Raw genomic sequence first — 21,861 nt, forward strand, 5'->3', positions numbered from 1 at the left:
TTCATAAAGTAACATGAAACTCTTTTCTTTTCTTTGCTAGAAGGTTTAAAACTTTTGTAAAAAAAATAAAAAATAAAATAAAAAAAAAACTACCAGTGCCGACCAGTTCTACAGAATATTATTATTATTATTAATATTATTATTATTGTTGTTGTTGTTGTTATTTATTAATATCATACTCATGGTAAATGTAATGTTTTTCCCCTATAATTCATAAACGCTGCAGCATGTTTTATGTGTTTTAGTAATTTGTATAAACTTTAAGAATCCATTAAGTAAGCAAAGCCGCGTTTTCCGATAACCACGGGTCACTTAATAAATAAATAAATAAATAAATAAATACACACACGCATATATATATAATTTTTAGTTATTTAATATTTTGTAATTTCATCTGAATATCAACATTAGTGAGATTTAGCCAGCTGAAACAGTTTTGATCTGATTAATCTAATTTTGTCACTGGTTAGGCTATTCATTCAGGTGAACTTCAACTAAAAATACTATTTTAAATAGATTGGTTGATTAGTATTTTGCATTAATGACACTTAAATATTTAAATCTCTCTCTCTCTCTTTCTCTCTCTAGTAGTTTGTAATTTATTCACGCTTTCACGGCTTGTCTATGGAATAATGTTGGTAAATATAGTAAATAATTAGTCAACCTGATATTGTTGTTAATTTTTTTGGATCACACAAAAAAAAAAAGAAAGAAAGAAAGAAAGAAAAAAATTGTGTTTGCACTTGTCCGTTTAATGGCAGTGAATTGTATCCTTCGATCTATAAAAAGAATACCTTTTCCTTCAAACATTTCCCATGCAACTACAGTTCTGTATTCCAAGTGTTCAAAAATGTAAATTCTTGCAAATGCACAGCAGTTCGCTCCGGCTCGCCCAGGAAAAGCACACAATATTATAATTTTGAGAAATCAAGACGAATAAAACTATGACACGAAACACAAGGCTAATAAACCTCAAAAGTATATGTATACTTTCTTCTTCTAGCTGAATATCTCTGGTGTGAAACATTCAGACAGTTATCACGTATACGAATAATGCATGATAAGGTATACCTAGTTATGACCGTTCTTTTTTGGGGAATTATTTAATTTACAGCCAATTAAGTTATTTAAACTTCTAAATGTAATCATTTTGTTAATTATATTGAATTCTTTGGCATATAGCAGGCCTGATTCAAGAATCAAAACACTGAGGGTGCTTCAGAGACTAAGTGAGTGGGCCTTAGTACAACACGCATGTAGTTTGACATCGTATTTTTGTTGCAATTTCGAGTGACTCCCGCATTTACACGGATGTCATTCCTGACACCCTGCAGTCTGTATGTGGCCGCTGGTTCTCTTAGCAGCATGAAAAACAAGCTTTTTATTCCAATTCTGAATGCATTATATAATCTATAAAACGCACAAACAGTGCTTCTTTTATAACTATTAAAAGGTTGTCATTCACTTAAGTTCATAGTGATCTCAAGAAGTTCCGTTATAATCAATGTGTCTCTCTGCCCAATTAATCTCTTACATGAGAGGATTGGCCAGCGCACAGAACTCTGCAATAAACAAAAACTCCTGGGACTATGATACCAGCCATTGCGTTCAAGAAATCATCAGATTTGTCTGTGATTGTCTACATTGCTCTACGCTGCAAAACACGATGTAAATAGAAACCTTTGCAAACACAAACACACTGAAGCCTTTGACAAATATGATTCGCCAATATCAGATGGGGCCACCTGATTCCCCAGACCCCTGTTTGTAGACTTAAAATGCTAAATGAACAAACCTGTAAGAATAAGTAATAACAACATTATATTTTTGTAGTAATTAGTTTGATTTGTATATTATATAAAATACAAATAACAAACCCTTTCTCTAAGTAAATTAATATTATAATTAATTTGCTGTATTATAATTAATATTATACAGGTAACGTTGTAGACCAATATGGACTTTAAGCAGCAACTGCTGAAAGAATGGCAACGGCTGCAGGAAATAAAGTGTTGACTGCAGTAGCCAAATCACTAAGCAACAAATAAAGATGATAATGGATCATTTAATGATTTGACAAGTACAAAAAAATGTCATTTAAAAAAGCAAGAGAAGGGTTGATTTTGGCATTAAATGATATACAGATACAATTACAATGCCAAATACCATTAAACTTAACATTTACTTACTACGGCACATCAGCTATTCTGTAGAATACGCTTACATTACAACATCATGAAGTTACAGTTGAAGTCGCGCACGCGCAGTAGAATGCCAGAACGCCGTTGCCGTTCCATAGCAGCTATTGCTTCAAGTCCCTATTTTTTACATTTTAGCAGAAAGCTCGTGCTCGCACGTTCATGTTAAGTGCATTTTGGGGAATCTTAAAAATAATAATAATGATAATAATAATAATAATAATAATAATAATAATAATAATAATAAGGGAATTTTGCAAGTAGAGAACTAGATCCGACTTAGACCAATCGTTACGGCAAAATACAGCCTACAGCGCAAGAAAATTATGGAGTTTCCCAAAACCACGCATGATTTCGATACATGATTTGTATGGTTGCACTACAAAAATGGTAATAATTAAATTAATTGTTTTTACAGATAATAAACAATGTGTTATCTATATCGCTGGATCAACCAAAATACAATAATTTATACCAACAAAGCATTTTATTTGTCAAATCAGATAGCATAGCGCTTTAAGGTAATTACCAGTTTTTACAGTGTTTATACGATTTACTTAGGCTTACAATGATATGGCGAAACTTAACTCAGACTGTTTGATGGTAGGTTCTGTCCAGCGTGACAACATACAGGAAAGGAAGTGTGTTATACAGATATTTAATAGTCAATAACCAATTAATTAATAAGAGAATTGGTAATTTGTTAATGTTTTTTGTAGTCATTAATTTAAATTGTGTGTCAGTGATACACTTGCCCTGAGAAACATTGACTGAGTAAGAGTGTGATAACTTTGCTCTGCTCATGTGTAGCCCCTGAGATCATGTAAACATCCACGGGAATCTTTGCGAGTTCAGCTCATGGTCACGGCCACGCACTAATAGCAGAGTGTGTGCGCTCGTGCAGGGGTCAACACTGTGTCCGCTTGAGGGCCCCTGTAAGATTTCCAGACGCTCTGCCAATATTGATTTGTTTTAACCGTTTGTTTCCTCATTTTAGCCGGATATAACTCATAAAAATAAAACCTCAAACCATATATATATATATATATATATATATATATATATATATATATATATATATATATATATATATATACACATATGCACACACACACACACACACACACAGAGACTTTGAGACGTTTTAAAGTCTGATGTCCTGGGGCAACCTTTTTCAAAAATATTTTTTATTCTCTAGTTCTCATAGAACCCAGAAACAAAATGTTCTGATATATTTATGGCAAGAAAATTGTTTTTGCTTAACCTAAATAAAAAGAGTTACTATGTGTTATCCATATATTATTAGCTATTCAAACAATTTCATGATGATTTTAATATTGATTGTTTAAATATTTAGTATTATACTGAACGGATCGACTGTCCCAGCGAGATCTGTTGTATTTTCACCAAAATCTTCTATAACAAAAGATTCATATAGCAAATTTAAAAATAATTGTTTCGTTACTAATTCAGTAAAATTGTTGCTTAATTGTAAATTTATTACACTGGCTTCGAGGTCATATTTCTGGAAATCTAATTTCATATTTAAAGTTGAGTAAAGCAAACATTATTTTATTGCTTGTGACTGTTATCATATCAATATTTCCTTATAAATGGTTATTATTCTGTATTTATTCTGTATTTTAAAAAAAAAGAAAAAAAAAGAGTAATTGTAGTTATTTATTTATTTATTTTTTCAAACTAGTTTTCCCTGTAGAATAGGAATGTTACTTATAGAATATCTTCAGCCTTTTCAGTTCCACCAAGACAACATTTATTAGTAAATCCGCGTCTTGGCTTTTTGTATTAGATAATTATATTAAACTGGATATACTGAAATAAATTTGTTCACAGTATTCCGTTTTATGATATACTAGTGAACGCCCTCGAATTATAAAATAGCTTGGTTTTGTAGGTATAATTTAATTTAATTTTTTTTTTTTTAGTCAGCTTCTCTCCTGGATTAAAATCAGTCATGAAGAATATGCTAAAACTTAATATTATTGAAGTTCGCACTATCTTCATTCGGCATTATGGGTCATGGATTATGGCCTATGTCTTTAAATTCTACAATCATAAGCCTAATATCATAAGAATACTGCAGAGATTTAATTCACAAATCTATAGGATTCTATAAAAAATAAATCCACAAAACATAAACAATATATATTGTTTAGAAAAGTCATAATTTGAACAGGTATTGCAAACTTCAATCTTTTTTTTTTTTTTTTTTTTTTTTTTTTTTTTAATTTTCAGTAGAACTGAAGTATTACATCAACTAATGTTTAAAGTAATTGAAACAGGGAAAAATCATACTAATAGATATTTCCTACATCATGTACAGTTTATACAGTGCTTGAGGAATAAGACGTGTCAATATATATATGTACAACTAAATAAAAAAAAATCGAAATAACTAACAGTGCTTATATTTAACCTTCATGATACATTGGGCAAATATTGCCAATAAAGCGGTCAATACTGTGGCTGTAACTGTAGCCTAACATTAAACATTTGACAAGAATAAATAAATTGCGCTTTAGGGTTTAAAAGTGCCTTCATTTCGCGTTCTTACGTTTTCACCATTTAAAGCGAAATGAAAATTATTGTGGAAAAACGTTCATACAAACTCGACTTTAAGAACAATATATCAACATTTGAGCGTTTCACTCATCTTTGCATCTCCGAGTGTGGTAGTCATCCGCCAGCAGAGTTAGTACCGAGCTGTTGGAAAGGAGATGCTCTTGCTTTTTATTTTGTCCCCGGCCTTATTTGCAGAGACCATTTCCATTTTGAAATCTCTAGAAAGAGCGAATCGGCCTTTATGAAGTGCTCCTCAGCTGAGTTTGTAATTTTCTAACAATGTTTTTCCATTGCCAAGTTCTGATTAGTAATAAACGACAATTCTTAATTCCGTTTTCCATGTCCCTTTCCAAAAGAGCCATTTACAGACTTCTCCATTGTTCATATGGGTCTATTTACGCTGTTGCTCGTCGTTGCATAGAGTAGTTGCATGTAACAGTGCTGTCACATCACACAGGGTTTGATGTCCTGATAGGAGACCTGCTGATGGTGGTAGTACGAGCTACTCCCTGGCGAATGCATCGATGAAGAGGTCATGGCGTTAAAAGAGAAGACAAACTCTTTCCTGTCACACATGCTGGGAGATTGGGAATGATAGCGCGGTATACCTGCGGACACAGAAAATAAAGCACTGCGTTGTTACAAACCTGCATAGAATTCACCTTTAGTTTAACATGTTGGGTTAGTTTGTTGATCATTTAAGCTCTTTATGAATACATTTAATGTTTGGATTAACCTGCTAAACGTTGAATAATGTTATTTTAGTGGTTATATAGGGTTCATCATAATCGTCATTATTATTATTATTATTATTATTATTATTATTACTATTATTATTGTTGTTGTTGTTGTTGTTAAAGTAATGATAAATAAATTGTTTCGGAGATAAACATTGTGATATTCAGTCGTGCATTCAGCGGAAAATATTTCTGCATCTCCTAAAATGTTCTGATGGTAAAGTATTGTCTATCAAACTAAAATCCACAGTTTTGTTTGCAGATTCAGTGACTATTGAATGAAAACAAATGCGGGGTATAATTTTTTGACCTTCGCTTTTCTAGAGGATCGAGCGGTGATAAATATTTTCTTAAGTTTTGTTAATAACTTAAAACAAATGAATAGGCATACTATATCGCAACTTAATACACCGTAAATATATATATATATATATAACATGAAGTTGGAATTATATATATATATATATATATATATATATATATATATATATATATATATATATATAGTCTGGTAATATATGGAAGTCTGGTTGGAATCATTTTAATGAAAGTTCTGGCACGCATTGCTCACTCCAGTGGTTGTTAATGAAAATCACTTCGGAATTTGTGTGTATTATTACAGAATGGTATTATTATGTGAACTAACTTGTACATGCTTACTATGCTGTAAAAGCTCCCGTGAAATCCATAGTTGAAGTATTTATTTTATTTTATTTTATTTCATTTTATTTTGTCTTTTATCTATCTTTTATCACACTTCGCATTATTGTGCCAGTGTTAGGTGTATTAAGTGCAGTGATTCTGTATTCACCAGTTTCTCTACAAAATAATAAACATTGGTGAAAATGTGGTACATACTAACTTAAGAGGAAGATATAATTGCACACGTTATGTCGTTATGCAGCATAATTTTAGCTCGTCTGTTGTTAGCTTCAGATGTGTTATTAAAAATATAATCCATGAATGCCTTATAAAGCAAATAAAGAGATAAAATATTTCTGTTACACATGTCTGTCGGGGTCAAATTATCTTTAAAACATTTACCTTGAAGGTCGGTGGTTCCGTGGCCATTCTGGTGCAGATAGGACTGTTCCAGAGAATGTGTGGGTAAACTTGGCTGCAACGGATTGGCTCCAGGGTTGCACGGAGAGAGCGGCTGCTGTTTGATGTAAGACGCCCCGTTGTTTAGAGAGGCCGGGGGCGCTGGAGGCCAGGCCGAGGCTGTGCTAGAATACACGGCATGCGGCTCCATCACTCCCCCGCTGGCAAGAAGCGGCGATGCAGAGTTGTCGTGGTGGGGGTACTCACTCCCCGAGGATCCCGTGCAACTGCCCATGTAGGAATGTCCACTATTCGTTGATAGATGAGACATGGAGTGTCCTGCCAAGCCCATTCCTTCCATATTGCTGGCCAAATGTCCATTCATCATCCCAATCCCACTCTCCAAAGGTAAACTGTTTGGAGGACAAGACAGGCCCCCGCCGCCCCCCTGAAAGTTATAGGATTCGGGTATGTGATTGAATCCCAGCCCGTTCATCATGCTGTACATGGAAGGTTTGAGCGCCTGACATTTGCGCCTGAATCCCCGCGGCCTCCTGCGGAAAGATCCCTCCTCGAACATGAACTCACTGGCCGGGTCTATTGTCCAGTAGTGACCCTTCCCAGGTCTACCCAAACCCTTGGGCAGCTTAATAAAGCATTCGTTTAGAGACAGATTGTGACGCACTGAGTTTTTCCAGCCCTGATACGAGCCTCTAAAAAACGGGAAGCGGCTCTGGAGGAACTGGTAAATTTCACTCAGAGTCAGTCGTTTGGTCGGAGAGCTCTGGATGGCCATGACAATGAGAGCGATATAAGAGTACGGAGGCTTTTCAGGACGACGGATTCCAGCGTTCGTCTTTTTTGTTTTGGTGCTGGATGAGGAAGAGGAGGTCTCCATCACAGGCGTCTGTCCGTGCGGTTTCTCCGACATGGGGCTACTGTGAGCAGGGGTCTGCACAGAGGGCTGCTGGACTTCAGCAGTCATTCTTCAAGCACCCGCGCAAGTCAAAATCCACGATCAAAAATACTGCGATTTTACGCTGCTTATATTAATAACCAATGTAATGACCCCTCTCTCTCTGGTTATGCGTAATTGCGCACTACCCTGTGATAGTAATACGCACCATAAAACTGAATACTGCAGGGAAAAAGAGATTCTTTCGGCTTCAGATCCTGTCCTCTTGTTCTTCCTTTAAGAGTTGAGCTTTTACTTATCTGTTTCCATCAGCTCCTCTCAGGCTCTTGAGCATGAGCACGTCAGAGTACTCATGGACCGCCCAGTGTCCCTCCCACTGTCAGCTCCGCTGAGGTGGGTTTCACCGACATCCGCACAACTACATCACTATTAAATAAGGCGCGTTTATAATCTTATTTATTGTTAATTAAATAGCATATTCTGTGCACATTGGCACCGAGACTTAAAATACAATACAAAATGATTTTAAACTAACAAAAAATCAACTTTTAGTATCGCAACACCGCTGGATGATCACGGCGTTTCGTTTCGTTTTTTTTTTTTTTTTAATAATATTAACGCAATATAAATGATTCATTTATTAATGTAATGTGTAATTTAAATTCTTTGTACTTTAAAGCATTCTCATATTGACAAAATTAGTTGGTCTGGGGGAAGTTTAGAAGCTGCAAAATCGCGTTATGTATTGTAAGAATTTATTTATTATTTTTTTAAGAAATAACACCATTTAGAAAAAGCCCATAATCGGTTGAAAATTGTTTCTCCCCCCACCTAAAGTAGACAGGAACATAGACAGGATGTTTATACTGCAGCCTGTAAACACTTTCTCTAAGCTTTTCAAATCAAAAAATCAAGTTGAAAAGCCTCGGTAGTGCAGCTAATTCACATAGAAAGTCACGTCCGCATTCTGAGTTTTACATGTAAATTGTAAGATTCCTAAACTGTGTAGGAGTGGAAGAATTGAAGTTTTGGGTGACATCGCGTTAATGGAAGGTCGTTTGAAGACTGCAACATTCAGCTGTATCGCTTCATCAAGGCAAGTTTACACGACACCTCTCTAACATCTGCACCTAAATTTTTGCTTTGCTGAAGTCAAATCAAATGACTGACACTGATTTGCCTAATTGTGAACGTTAAGGACAAGACAGCAAAATATATGCGTCATGGGCTAGGTAAATGTGGATCAGCATGCTGCAGAAATTTTCCTTTGGTTTTTTCTTTCTTTCTTTCTTTCTTTCTTTCTTTCTTTCTTTCTTTCTTTCTTTCTTTCTTTCTTTTTCTTAAATCTTCATTATTTGCTGTCTATCGGATGTAATATCTGTATCGAAGTTTCAGTCTAATTTAGTCACTGGGGACGTATAGTCTATATGTTTTTATCTCTATGCAGCACTAATGCTTTGAGAGTGTTTTTTTTTTTTTTTTTTAAGATACGATATACATTAATAACGAACTCACGTATGCAGCCTACACAGAAGTTTAAGTTGTTATTGGCAAACTGAAAAAGACTAATCTAGAATAAAGTCTTTACTGACTTTCATATAATTTCATTATTGGCATAAATCTTGGCGTCGTGGCACAAGAAATGTCCACATTCAGGAGTAAATCTCCGTTATCAGTTAGTACCCTGAAGGTTTGGATCATGGTTCTGCTAAGTGCAGGAATGCATATTGATAGAGGTATTGTTTTTAATGCTTGCAAAGCGCCCCGTACATTTATCAGCACTATGGACCACCCAGTATGCGCTCGCCCTCTGCCTTTAATTAAGGTTGATGAGTTCATTTGTTAAGGCCTTTAGTTTTAACACTCCTTTACTGCTGTCTCCTGATCACTCTCACATTAACTCCACAGATAATGCATCCTCAAATGTATACGGAATACGACTCTAGTTGTTTAATCGATTTGCGACCTAAAGCATGGCAACATTCTTCACCTGGGGATGTGCACACAAACAACACGATTTTCTGCTTGCTAAGTTCAAACAACCGAGTGGATTAAAAACATTGCTAAAACCTGGTTTAAGAAAATAATAATAATAATAATAATAATAATAATAATAATAATAATAATAATAATAATAATAATGATGATAATAATAATAGACTGATTCGTCCTCCTGTCCCAGTCAATGTTCACATTTTCCATGACGTCTTGCAATAAAATATATGACACATTGCGCCCCCGGCCACTTAGAAAGAGGAAAGCCACATTGTTCGACTACGCTAGCATGACATAACTCAGTTTTGCTAAATTCATTATTAGAACACCGGCGTCACTAGCTGTTTGTGTACTGTTAGTGTTAGATAATAGCCTACTACGTGTACAATTAAAAGTAACAAAAGCACATATAATAAACGAATGAATTCGTCACTGATTTGCTTCTTTAAGATTTTAGTAGTCACGTTATTGTAACTTAATTTCATTAATGGCTAAAATGTCCCAATTGTGATATACAATATGAATTATCAATATGAATTATGTCCACAGAAAAGTTAATGGATTCAACCGCCGTTACGCATCTGTAAACACTGAAATGTGGTATTATTTATTCAGCTTATATTAATGAGGAAACTACTTAAGGGGCTAAATGGCGGGGGCTAAATGGCGAACATAAATTATTTCTGATAGTATGGCACATGCTTAGGTTGTTATAGATCAGTACAGACCCAAAACATCTCTTGAACTGACTGCCAGTATATGACGGCTATATTTTTGGTGTGGAAACAGAGAGCTAATTCTGGAGCATGGTGAACTCCGAAGGTTCACTTAAAGGCTGGACGTGAATTGTTTGAAAAGAAGCGTGACAGACGGATCAGTCAAGGGTTGACCGCTTCTAGGTCCACAAGTTCACTGCCGCGTGACACCTCCCTAATTGCACTTATGCCGCTATAGTTATTGAAAGTGAAATTGTAGTAATCACTGTAGCTGTATATTGCAGTGATATTGTAGTGCACTTGTTTTTGCAGTTTAAAAAAAAAGAAAGAAAGAAAGAAAGAAAGAAACAGACAGACAGACAGACAAACAGTCGGCTTGCTGAGATTTCTGACAAAATACCTGTCTGAAAGTCTTTAATTACAATTTTAATGTTAAATGAGTCCAGTCAAATCTCGAATAAAATGACATGTTTGTATAGTTTGCGATTCTTCTTCTTTTTCTTCTTCTTCGTTTGCCAGAGCAGTAAATAAACATCGTCGAGCTTTTGTATATATATATATATATATATATATATATATATATATATATATATATATATATATATATATATATGTATATGTATGTATATACATACATATATATATATATATATATATATATATATATATATATATATATACACACACAAAAAAATATATATATAGCTATTGCATGCACTTTAGATGAGTCTAAGAGTTTGTTTCACGCGTGGCTTCGGTCATACAGCATGTCATGCAATAAAAACCGTCTAGATTTGGAGAGGGTGCCCAGTCCCCATCACTTTCACTCTCTCTGTAGGTGGGCGCGTATATTTTTGTTGAAGTGCTGTTTATGTGAATAAGAAACGATGGGATTACACACACAACTTACTTCGATTGTGTTCATTGATTTGAGGCACAGATTTGCGGCTGTAATCAACACAGTCATTGCGGATGGCTTTTTAATTTACTTGGCGAGAATTTGTCAGTGGCCTTCTAGAACAGAACAAGAGAAGCTGATTGGAACTTTAGAGGCAAAGATAGCATTCTACCGAAGCGTGTTTTAAGTGTTTTCTTTGGTTTGCTGGAATAATTGAATAGTAATGGAACTATTCTGATATGTAAAAAAGATACCAAGGCAAATAGCTGAAGTAGGAAAAACTGTTTGATGCTGTGATATCTCATGGTCCGCTTGTATCAGGCCTAATTATAGCAATTCAAGATGGTAGTAATCATTGATTTGGACTCTTGGACTTTTTTTTTTTTTTTTTTTCCCAATCTACCGGAAATTTAGTTTGATATAAAAATAGGATGTAGAGTCGGACATTCTTTTTTAACGGTGACAAGTGTGTAACGGGGCTTAAAATGTTAAAAATGTTTAAAAGATTGGGAGATTGAGAAGAAGAAATAACCGGCTTTCACACACGCGCGAATGTCTTTTTTTTCCCTTATATTTTTTCATATATATATATATATATATATATATATATATATATATATATATATATATATATAGAGAGAGAGAGAGAGAGAGAGAGAGAGAGAGAGAGAGATAGATAGATAGATAGATAGATAGATATAAAAAAAATAATATCATTTTAATGAGCCACATAAATTAGTCGGTAGTTTGTCCTGTTTGGGGTTTGACAGACGTGATTGACAGCTATGATTATGTGACAACTGCACATAAAAACCTCAAATAAAATACAAATAAACATTTATATATATAAACAGTGGCATATTGCCTTGCTATGTATTTGTCAGAATAAGCATACAAAAGCACCAAAAAAAAAAAAAAAAACCTTTATTGGCAGTAAATTTAAATTAATAAATAATATGAATGTAAAGTTTGATAATACAATTTGAATTTGTGCAATAATGACAACTCTAAGTTACCTTTATTTACTGTTGCAACCTTTAAGTCTTTAATGAATGTGTTTACATTTTTTTTCCTCACATATATTAAAAACAGAAGAATAAAACCAGTTTCTCTGTCTCTGAGAGTCATGAGGGACAATGCTTTTATGATGGCATTACCTTCAGCAGGACTCTCTGTGACTGGTTGTTGTCAAACTTTTTTTTTATACACTAAAAATTATTGAGTGGCATGGAGTAATAAAAGAAGTATCGCTGCAATTTATCCCCTGGCTAGAATACTAGAGAAGTCACTATAAAACTGGCATTTTATATCGCACGCACTGCTGAGGGCCAGTGGTGGGCAGAGCTAGGCTGCTGTGGACCAGGCATCTGTGGAGCTGCACACATGGCAGCCGGCATAGTCTCGCGACTTACTTTGGCGTTTGTTCTCTCAAAGGCTCCTGGAATAAAACACAGCCCTATCCTTGGCTGCACAATGCACATCATTTAGGAAACATCACAGACATGTGTCTGACCAGACAGAAAAAACTTTAAAGTGAGGAGAGAGAGAGGCCCACCCAGCATTCTGGTGCAGGTTGGACTTGTTTGTACTGGACTGATTTGAGTTTGATGAGAGCATATGGTGAAACCAGTTCGCATGCGTTCTGTATTTGTAAAATGTGGTGGCTTTACTCTCTTCCTCTTTGTCTCTGTTGAGGGGGATTTTCTTGTGTTAGAGTGTGTGTGTGAGGACCAGTTCCAAATGAGCAATTAAAAATTCCTAAACAACAAAGGAAACTGTTGTTATGCAAGCCAGTTGTGAACTGTTCTTTGACAAACTTTAATGCAGCTATTTAGAGAACCAAAACATTAAAGTCCAACCAACAAACTGAACATGATGCTGTTATTAGAGAGGCTGGAAAATGTTTAGTTTTGGTTGTGCTGTAATTTTCTATTATTCTATCATTTCTGTTGTGTTGTGGATTTTCCTTTCTTATTTCTTTCTTTTTTTTCATTTTTTATTTCTTTCATTTTTGCTACTAGTACATTTGGCATCTCACAACATGATAGCCAAGTAGACTCCACGCAAGTAATTTTTAGCCCGAGGGCACATCATCATGCTCTGTGGGAAATAAGGTTCGGAATGAGGAGTTGTGGAATTATTTGGAAGGGTAACGCAACCCAGCCTGTAACTCAGCCATGCTCTGGGGTGAAAGACCACAGTGGGAAAAATAACTTATAGCATTTCCTGCTTAGAGGGGGTCCCAGCGATGCATCTTTGAAAATAGGTATCATGTGACACATTGCTTGCCAAGAGTGAGACATTGAGGACAAAGCCCGGCACATGTATGATTGGCCTGGTTAATGCAGTATACCTTAAATGCAGTGTATGTCACTTTGGATAAAAGAGCCTGCCAAATGCATAAATATAAACGTAAATATAAGAACTGCCATGGCCTTCAAATTTTATAAGACTTTTAGAATGCAGCCTCGACGTGTATGTCAGATTAAATCAGAATATGAACGTAAGCGCAAAACTGTACGTTAAACATATTTTCCATAAAGAAGACACCTAACGTGGTTTATAGCCTCAAGCAGTGTTCGAATTTGTCAGTCCCCCCCAACACACACACATAAAAAAAACAACAACCCTAAATATGAAATATGATAAATAAAATCATTACTAACAAAATGTATCTTTTCAATATAGAGAAACAAATGCTGCATTTGAAATGGCATTTAGATGTATTTACCCACTGTTTAATGCAGGACATGAATGCATTTAACCTGCAGTTACAAATGCATGAAAAATGTTTGCATATTTTAATCCTAAAAGGTTAAAGGTTACTTTAAATGTGAAATTACAACTGCCAGTAGGTGTCAGTAAGTCACAGTTAATAAGTGAGTCATTGCGATTGAACCGAATCATTTAAACGGTTGATTTATTCAGGAACGAACACCTTCATGTTGTTAAGAGACGCAAGACAGTGTAGTGGCTGTGTTTGTAATGAAAAAATAGGCAATATGGTGTTTATAACGTAAGCCTCTTAATAATGTCTTCTGGTTTATTAAACGGTTGTATAAAATCAATATTTGAGAACATTTGTGATTTTTGCAAAAAAACAAAAACAAACAAAAAAGGCACTCTTCGTGTGATATTGATTTACTATATGAAATGATATAAATATACATTTTCTGCCCCCATATCCTGAATTTTGGGAAAATGCATTTTAATAGACTGAATTGCGCAGTGAAAGAACGCACTCTAAATGAGCACAGTTAGTCTAGCGAGTTTTAAAGCACTCTTAACTCCTCTTATAATCAATGAAGCTGTCCATACACTGTATGATAAATAAATATCTTACTTACATAGTTCGTATATCTGCACTTTGTTGCTTATGATGAGGGAATTCGCGACTTTAATCTGAATAAAACTCCGGGTTTCATCAATGATCATTCTGAACGCCTCTGATTGGCCACTGCATTCTAAACTCAACAGAGTCGTGTGTGATTGGTTGTAATGCGCAACACTGTAAAACCGCATAGAAATAAAATATGATTTAACGTGAGCAGGTCTAAATTTAATACAGCAATCGAATCTTTCCAAATTTCAAATGCAAATTTCATTTCCATTTTCACTAGTTTTATGTTTTAAGTATTATATTTTTATTGAAAAACCAGGGGACCCCCCAGGTATATTTTTTTGGGTGCTATGGGGGGTCCCTTAATGCCTCAATTCGAACACTGGCCTCAAGACAGTCATAACAAATGATCAAATTCACCATAAAATGAATAAAATATACTATTTGCAGTTTAGCAGATGAGCCTACAACCCACATTTTACTACAGAAAACCAAGCGCTTTAAAGTTAGTTTTAGGTTTGATTTTGGCTGCATATTTGCAGATGCTGCTTTAAGGGACATCTGCTAATTTACAGTTCGCCAAAATTAGTTTTTTCGTGTAGTATGTTCCCAGTGGCCAGACTGATTTACTACAGTTGAAATTTTGCTAATATCTTTCTTACTGTACATACAGTATGTAGATATTCTTTAGTAATTACTGTAATTCACCTAAAGCAGGGGTGCTCAGCCCTGTTCCTGGAGATCTACTTTCCTGCAGAGTTCAGCTCCAACCCTGATCAAAGACACCTGAACCAACTAATTAGGATCTGAGAGAACACTTGGTAATTACAGACAGGTGTGTTTGATCAGGGTTGGAACTAAACTCTGCAGGAAGGTAGATCTCCAGGAACAGGGTTGGGCACCCCTGACCTAAAGATTTTTTTTTTATTAATGTTCCAAAGGTTGTAGTACATAGTGACTCGACTGACTTACTAGGTGAAAGATTGCTAATATCTTTCTTACTTTTTTTTTTTTTTTTTTTTGTAAATGGTACATACAGTAAGGAAGATATTGGCAAAAGTTCACATGTAGTAAGTCAGTCTTGTGACTAGCAACATACTACCACCTTTGGAACATGAAGAAAAAATAAATAAAAATAAAAGATATTTGTGTAATGTGCACACCGTAAGGAGGATATTGGCAAAATCGAACCTGTAGTAAGTCCTGGATCATGGAAAAAAAAATCTTTTAATGGATCTTTTTTTAAAGTGCCCCTATTATGCCATTTTAAAGGTTGCTAATATTGTTTCATGAGACTCCTAAAACAGGTTTACATGTATGCAAGGTCAAAAAACACTTCAGTTTTCTTCAAAAATAGATTTAATTTTACCCCATTTCTAAATGATTCCTAAAGGACTCGTACGAAGCAGTTCAAAGAATCAGTCTCTCTAAACCCCTCCTTTCCGTGAGCTCTCACTGCTGTGATTGGTCAGATGGCGCAGTCCTTTATGATTGGTTTACCGAGTACAGCGTGTCGGAGAACAAAACGCCCATTGCCATAACTGACTGACAGCCCTGCATACTTGTCAATACATAGAAAAGATGGCATCGATTTTACCATAACAATTCCAGCCAGAGTCTGACGATGAAACGGCTGAAGTGGCTGATCGACAAGTTAGCACGGGCTACCGTGGAAAGTGCTCGCAATTTGCTTTTGTAACCGAACCAGGCACACCTCTATGTTGTAAACTTCAACATTGTATAATGCATTAAGCGGCTTTCACACCGAACGCGCAGCCGCAAAAGGTCATTTGAACAACCCATTTGAACTTTGTCGGCGGCGTGCGTGCTCCACTGCGCGTCGGCTTTGGTCGAGACGTCCTCGCAGGGCGGAAGCAATTGACTCTATGCACGATCACTTCCGCGTTTGGTCTCAGCCCGCTCAGTTACATCCGGTGCAGCACCGGAAGCCGTTTTCGCTATTGGCGATAACTGTGTGAAAATGCCGCAGGAGAGGATGACGTACTTCACTCGCTGTTTACAAGAGATTCCCTGGATAACTGTGAATGACGTTAATCGTATCGTGAGGCAATCAGCTCAACACTAAGAAAGAGAAGGGCTTCAAATTATATATTTAGAATTACATCGACAATTTTGAGAGTGAGTATTCTCATGCTAAAATGCATTATTTGTATTTATCTATCTATCTATCTATCTATCTATCTATCTATCTATCTATCTATCTATCTGTCTATCTGTCTAGTTACATTTTATGTACATTGTTTGCATCTTATATGTGATTTTTTTTCTTTTTTTATTAATACACATTTTTGATTTTACTTTATGAACGTTACTAACTATAAGTAATATCTCAGTTTCTAGTAAGGATCGGGTGACAGGAGAGATCTGCGTGAGGGCGACATGTTTCAGGTCGATGACGAAGTCAGAGAAGCCGCATAGTTTGGGAGTAGGAGGATTTCAGTCAAGACAATCAAGACTTTGGCCACATTTACACATAGCCGGGTATTTAGAGAAACGAATATTTCCTCCCCTCCGTTTTCAATAATAACATTGTGCACACAACATCGTTTTCAAAAAACTTGTCATTTATGGCCCCGTTTACACGAAGGGAAGAAGCAGATATTTCCCTGCGGTTTGGCCTCTCATTTACACGAAAACCCCGTTTTTATCACAGAAAACAGGGGCGTCGCTAGGGCTAATCATTCGGGGCTGGAGCCCCGAAAGTTTTTTTGTATGCCCCTATGATTTGCACGGAATTTGACAAAGTTTGAATGATTTAATCAAAAGTTGGTCATTAAACTTAAATCAAGTCGCGATATGGACTAGTATCTGTGAATATAATGCCGCAAAAGACTATTTAAACATGAATCCTGCATGATCTGCGTGTCTTTTTATGAATGAATGGCGCGGATGCGCGGTTTAGTTTTCTATACTGACGCGCAGTGATTTCAGCGTCTGCCATTTCACTAAATGAGGACATAAATACATTAACAACAGCATCTCCAGAACTGCTCTGAGAGTTACTGCATGAGCATTTCACTGTTTCATTTGAGTAAAACAAGCGTCAACAATATACACAGAAATTTAAAGGTATTCACGGCAAGTCGGCAACCCGTCAAAGTAAAAGTTCGGTTTAACTTTATTAATCATTCAGTATAATGTACGTGCCTACTACTACGGCGACTACTACTATTAATTAATAAAAATGTATACATTTTTTTTTCACACAGTATTTCTTCCATGTTTTTACATTTTAATAGTAAATCCCCCTTATTTGCCAAAAATAAAATATAATTTTCATTAAAAGATCAATAAAATCAATATTGTATACCTTCATCTGATAACCAGAAAAATGCACAACACAGAAGCTATTGTAAAAAATAAATAAAAATTGTTTTTATGCATTCAATAAACAGAGATGCTAAAACATATTTGGTAACAATAAAACGTAAAGTGAGAAGAAAAAAAATAAAATTCATAGCGTCCTAAACATGTAATTTTTCTTAACTTTTGATAAATTGACAGTAAATTGTATAAGATTCATGGTTTTAATTAATTACACATGATTAAATACATTTTGATTAATAAAATTAAATTTAACCATTAAAAAGAAGACCAGAAAAATGAAAACAGAAAACAGAATTTGAAAATAATAATAATAATAATAATAAAATAAAATAAAACGGAATTTGGGGGGAAAAAAAATAGGGCCCTATTTTTGCATGCAACTATATATTTGTTACAGTTATAAATACATTTTCAAATGTATTATTTTATTTGTCTAACATATTTTTGTAATGTTATAATTTTGTTATAATACTTTGATATGTTTGCTATTTGCAGTGATTACTATTTACTATTGTTAATAGTGTGACAAGGTCTTTAACACCCAGTTTAATGCCCCCGGACCCACCTAGTGTTATGAAGCGGACGGGACACAGATGGTAAGTAAACGCAATAACAGTTTATTGTAATGAGTTCAACAGACAGGGTGAGAAGAAGAGGTAAGTAGACAATCTTGATAGAGTTTGAGAGCGCAGAATGAGATTGTAACCAGTCTTATTTCCGTTGTACACACAGATGATCGGATGGAGACGAAGCCAATGACGAACACCACAACCACACACCACAACTCACAGGACGCCACGAGGAAGACGATCGATGGGAATCTGGAGGAGAACGAGGATCTGACAAGGAGAGCACAGGTAAGTTCACAACAGGTAAGTATAACAGGTAATATGCTGAGAATAGCGAGTCCACTTCGAATAGTCGAGCTTGGACAGTGAATGCAGAGTGGTGTGTGCTTTTATGTGGTGCTTGATTGATGAGATGATAGCTGTCAGGTGCTGGTGATCAGAACTCGGGTGATTGTGAGCGTTGTGTTGTAGTGAGGGTGGAGCCTGGTGCGGATGTAACATTACCCCCTCCTCCAGGGCCCCCTCCCGGGCCCTCTCCCGAGGCCAGGCCCCTTCGACGTCGTGGTGGTCTACCTCTGTTCCGAGGTGCTGGACGATCTGGGTGATTCTGATGAAAATCTGTCAACAGCGTTGGGTCTAAGATATCCTCACGAGACACCCAGGACCTCTCTTCTGGACCGTAACCCTCCCAGTCCACGAAATATTGTAGCCTACCACCTCGACGCCGGGAATTCAGGATTTCTTTGACCGTGTATATGGTTCCTTCTTCAGTGATCATTGGAGGAGGGGGTTCTTCACGGCCAGGCTCTGTGGGAAGAAGAGAGTCATAGTGAGGTTTCAACAGTGACACATGGAAGGTAGGGTGGATTCTGTAGTGTGCAGGTAGTTGTAAACGGTACGTGACTGGGTTGATCTGCTCCGTGATGGTGAAGGGACCAACAAACCTAGGACTCAACTTCTTACAGGGCAGGCGTAGACGAATGTCTCTTGTAGATAACCATACCTTTTGTCCGACTTGAAAGGTAGGAGCATCGGAACGGCGACGATCAGCTGTCGCTACCTGCCTACGCACTGCCCTTTGGAGATGTTGGTGTGCCTCGTCCCAGACCCTCTCACTCTCCCGGAACCAGTGATCTACTGACGGAACATCCGAGGGTTCTCCTGTCCAAGGGAAGAGTGGGGGCTGGAATCCGAGTATGCACTGGAATGGAGTGAGTCCGGTGGTGGCTTGACGAAGAGAGTTCTGTGCATACTCGGCCCAGCCCAGGAACTGGTTCCAGGTGACTTGGTGGCTTGTGCAGAAGGTACGGAGGAACCGCCCCACCTCTTGGATCTTTCGTTCCGTTTGTCCATTGGTCTGTGGGTGGTAGCCTGAGGAGAGGCTGACGGTCACACCTAGGAGACGGAAGAAAGCTTTCCACACTCTGGAGATAAATTGCGGTCCTCTATCTGAAACAATATCTTCAGGTAAACCATATGAACGGAATACCTGATCAAACAGAAGTTTTGCTGTGTTCCATGCTGTAGGTAAACCTTGGAGTGGAATTAATCGACAGAACTTAGAAAATCTATCCACTATGACCAGGATGCAGGTATTACCTTCTGATGGAGGGAGATCCGTTATGAAATCGACCCCTAGGTGTGACCAGGGGCGGTTAGGCACGGGAAGTGGTACCAATTTTCCTGAGGGAAGATGACGAGGAGACTTTGACATTGCACATTCCCGACACCCTCTCACGTACCTCTGCACGTCCTGTTCCATCCTAGGCCACCAAAACCGATCTTGCAGGAGTGAGAGGGTTCTGTTGGTCCCAGGATGCCCTGTGCCCAGTGAGGTATGAGAGGAGTGGATTAATGGTATGCGTTCATCAGGTGGAACAAACCTTCGGTGTGGAGGACAGTCCGGCGGAGCTTCAGGGGCTGGATCTGAGGCGACTGGAGGGGTCTTCCATTGGATGGGATTCACAAAGATTTTCTCCGACAGAATGGGTTCAATGGGTTCTTGTGTCTCTTCCGTGGAATGAATGCGTGACAGTGCATCGGCTCTGACATTCTTGGCTCCGGGTCTGTAGGAAATGGAAAACTGGAATCTAGTGAAGAACAGTGCCCAACGGGCTTGTCGAGGGGTTAGACGTTTGGCATCACGTAAATACTGTAGGTTTTTATGATCTGTTAATACCTGAAATGGATGTATGGACCCCTCCAGCCAGTGGCGCCATTCCTCCAGTGCCAGCTTGATGGCCAACAGTTCTCTGTTCCCGATGTCATAGTTACGCTCCGCCGGACTGAGCTTCTTAGAATAGCAGGCACATGGATGGAGTTCGGTTGACTTCCCCTGCTGCTGCTGTTGTGAAAGTACGGCTCCTACCCCCGTGGTAGAAGCATCTACTTCGACAATGAAAGGGAGTTGTGGATCCGGATGAGCGAGAATGGGGGCTGATATAAAGGAGTGTTTGAGCTGTTGAAAAGCTTGAGTTGCTTCGGGTGTCCAGGTCAGAGTTTTGGGCTTACCTTTCAGCATAGAGGTTAATGGACTGGCTATGGTACTGTAATTATCAATGAAACGTCGATAGAAATTTGAAAACCCCAGGAATTTCTGGAGTGTCTTAACTGTAGTGGGAGTTGGCCAGTTGACGATGGCTTCGACCTTGCTCTCATCCATCTTGACGCCAGTGTGATCAATGTGGTATCCCAGAAACTGTACAGAGGATTGATGAAAAGTGCATTTCTCGGCTTTTAGGTACAGATGATGCTCTCGGAGACGTTGGAGTACTTTAGTGACCTGTTGGTGATGCTCAGATAGGTTAGTGGAGTAAATCAGGAGGTCATCTATGTAGATGATCATGAACTGGTGAAGGTAATCTCGGAAAATCTCATGCATAAAGTTCTGGAACACAGATGGTGCGTTGACGAGTCCATACGGCATCACCCTGTACTCATAATGACCAGTAGGGGTGATAAAAGCAGTTTTCCACTCGTCCCCTTTGCGTATACGAATCAAATTATATGCACTTCTTAGATCAAATTTGGTGAATACTTTGGCTCCTCTGAGTTTTTCAATAGCAGTGGGGACGAGTGGAAGTGGATATTTGAATTTGACTGTACCTTCATTGAGAGCTCGGTAATCTATACAAGGATGTAGGCCACCATCCTTTTTGCGATGAAGAAGAAGCTGGATGCAGCAGGGGAAGTTGAAGGATGGATATATCCTTGTTGTAAGGCTTCCTGAATGTACTCCTCCATAGCCTTTGTTTCGGGAATAGAGAGTGGAAAGATTCGTCCTTGGGGCACAGGGGCATCCGGGAGCAGATCTATGGCGCAGTCCCATGGTCGATGTGGTGGCAGGCTGGCAGCTCTCTTGGGGCAAAACACATCCTGGAATGAAGAATAACAAGGAGGAATATTAACAGATTGTTTTTCAACAGGGCTTTCGATGGTCGTGGAACACATGGTGATAGAAACAGTGGAACGAAGTGGAAGTTTTGGGAAACATTCAGGCCAACAGGTATCGCCCCACTTC

General features: G+C 37.4%; 1 protein-coding gene across 1 annotated transcript; it reads right to left on the reverse strand.

The window, feature by feature from the left end:
• Nucleotides 1-1,896: 1,896 nt before the first annotated feature.
• Nucleotides 1,897-7,757, reverse strand: foxf1 (forkhead box F1). Its single transcript, XM_051135575.1, has 2 exons — nucleotides 6,563-7,757; nucleotides 1,897-5,389 (listed from the first exon to the last, which is right to left on the reverse strand). The coding sequence occupies exons 1-2, from the start codon at nucleotides 7,542-7,544 to the stop codon at nucleotides 5,226-5,228; spliced, it is 1,146 nt and encodes a 381-aa protein (XP_050991532.1). The 5' UTR covers nucleotides 7,545-7,757; the 3' UTR covers nucleotides 1,897-5,225.
• Between the last annotated feature and the right edge of the window lie 14,104 nt (nucleotides 7,758-21,861).

Source organism: Labeo rohita, chromosome 18 (genome assembly GCF_022985175.1).
Source record: "Labeo rohita strain BAU-BD-2019 chromosome 18, IGBB_LRoh.1.0, whole genome shotgun sequence".
NCBI classification, from domain to species: domain Eukaryota; kingdom Metazoa; phylum Chordata; class Actinopteri; order Cypriniformes; family Cyprinidae; genus Labeo; species Labeo rohita.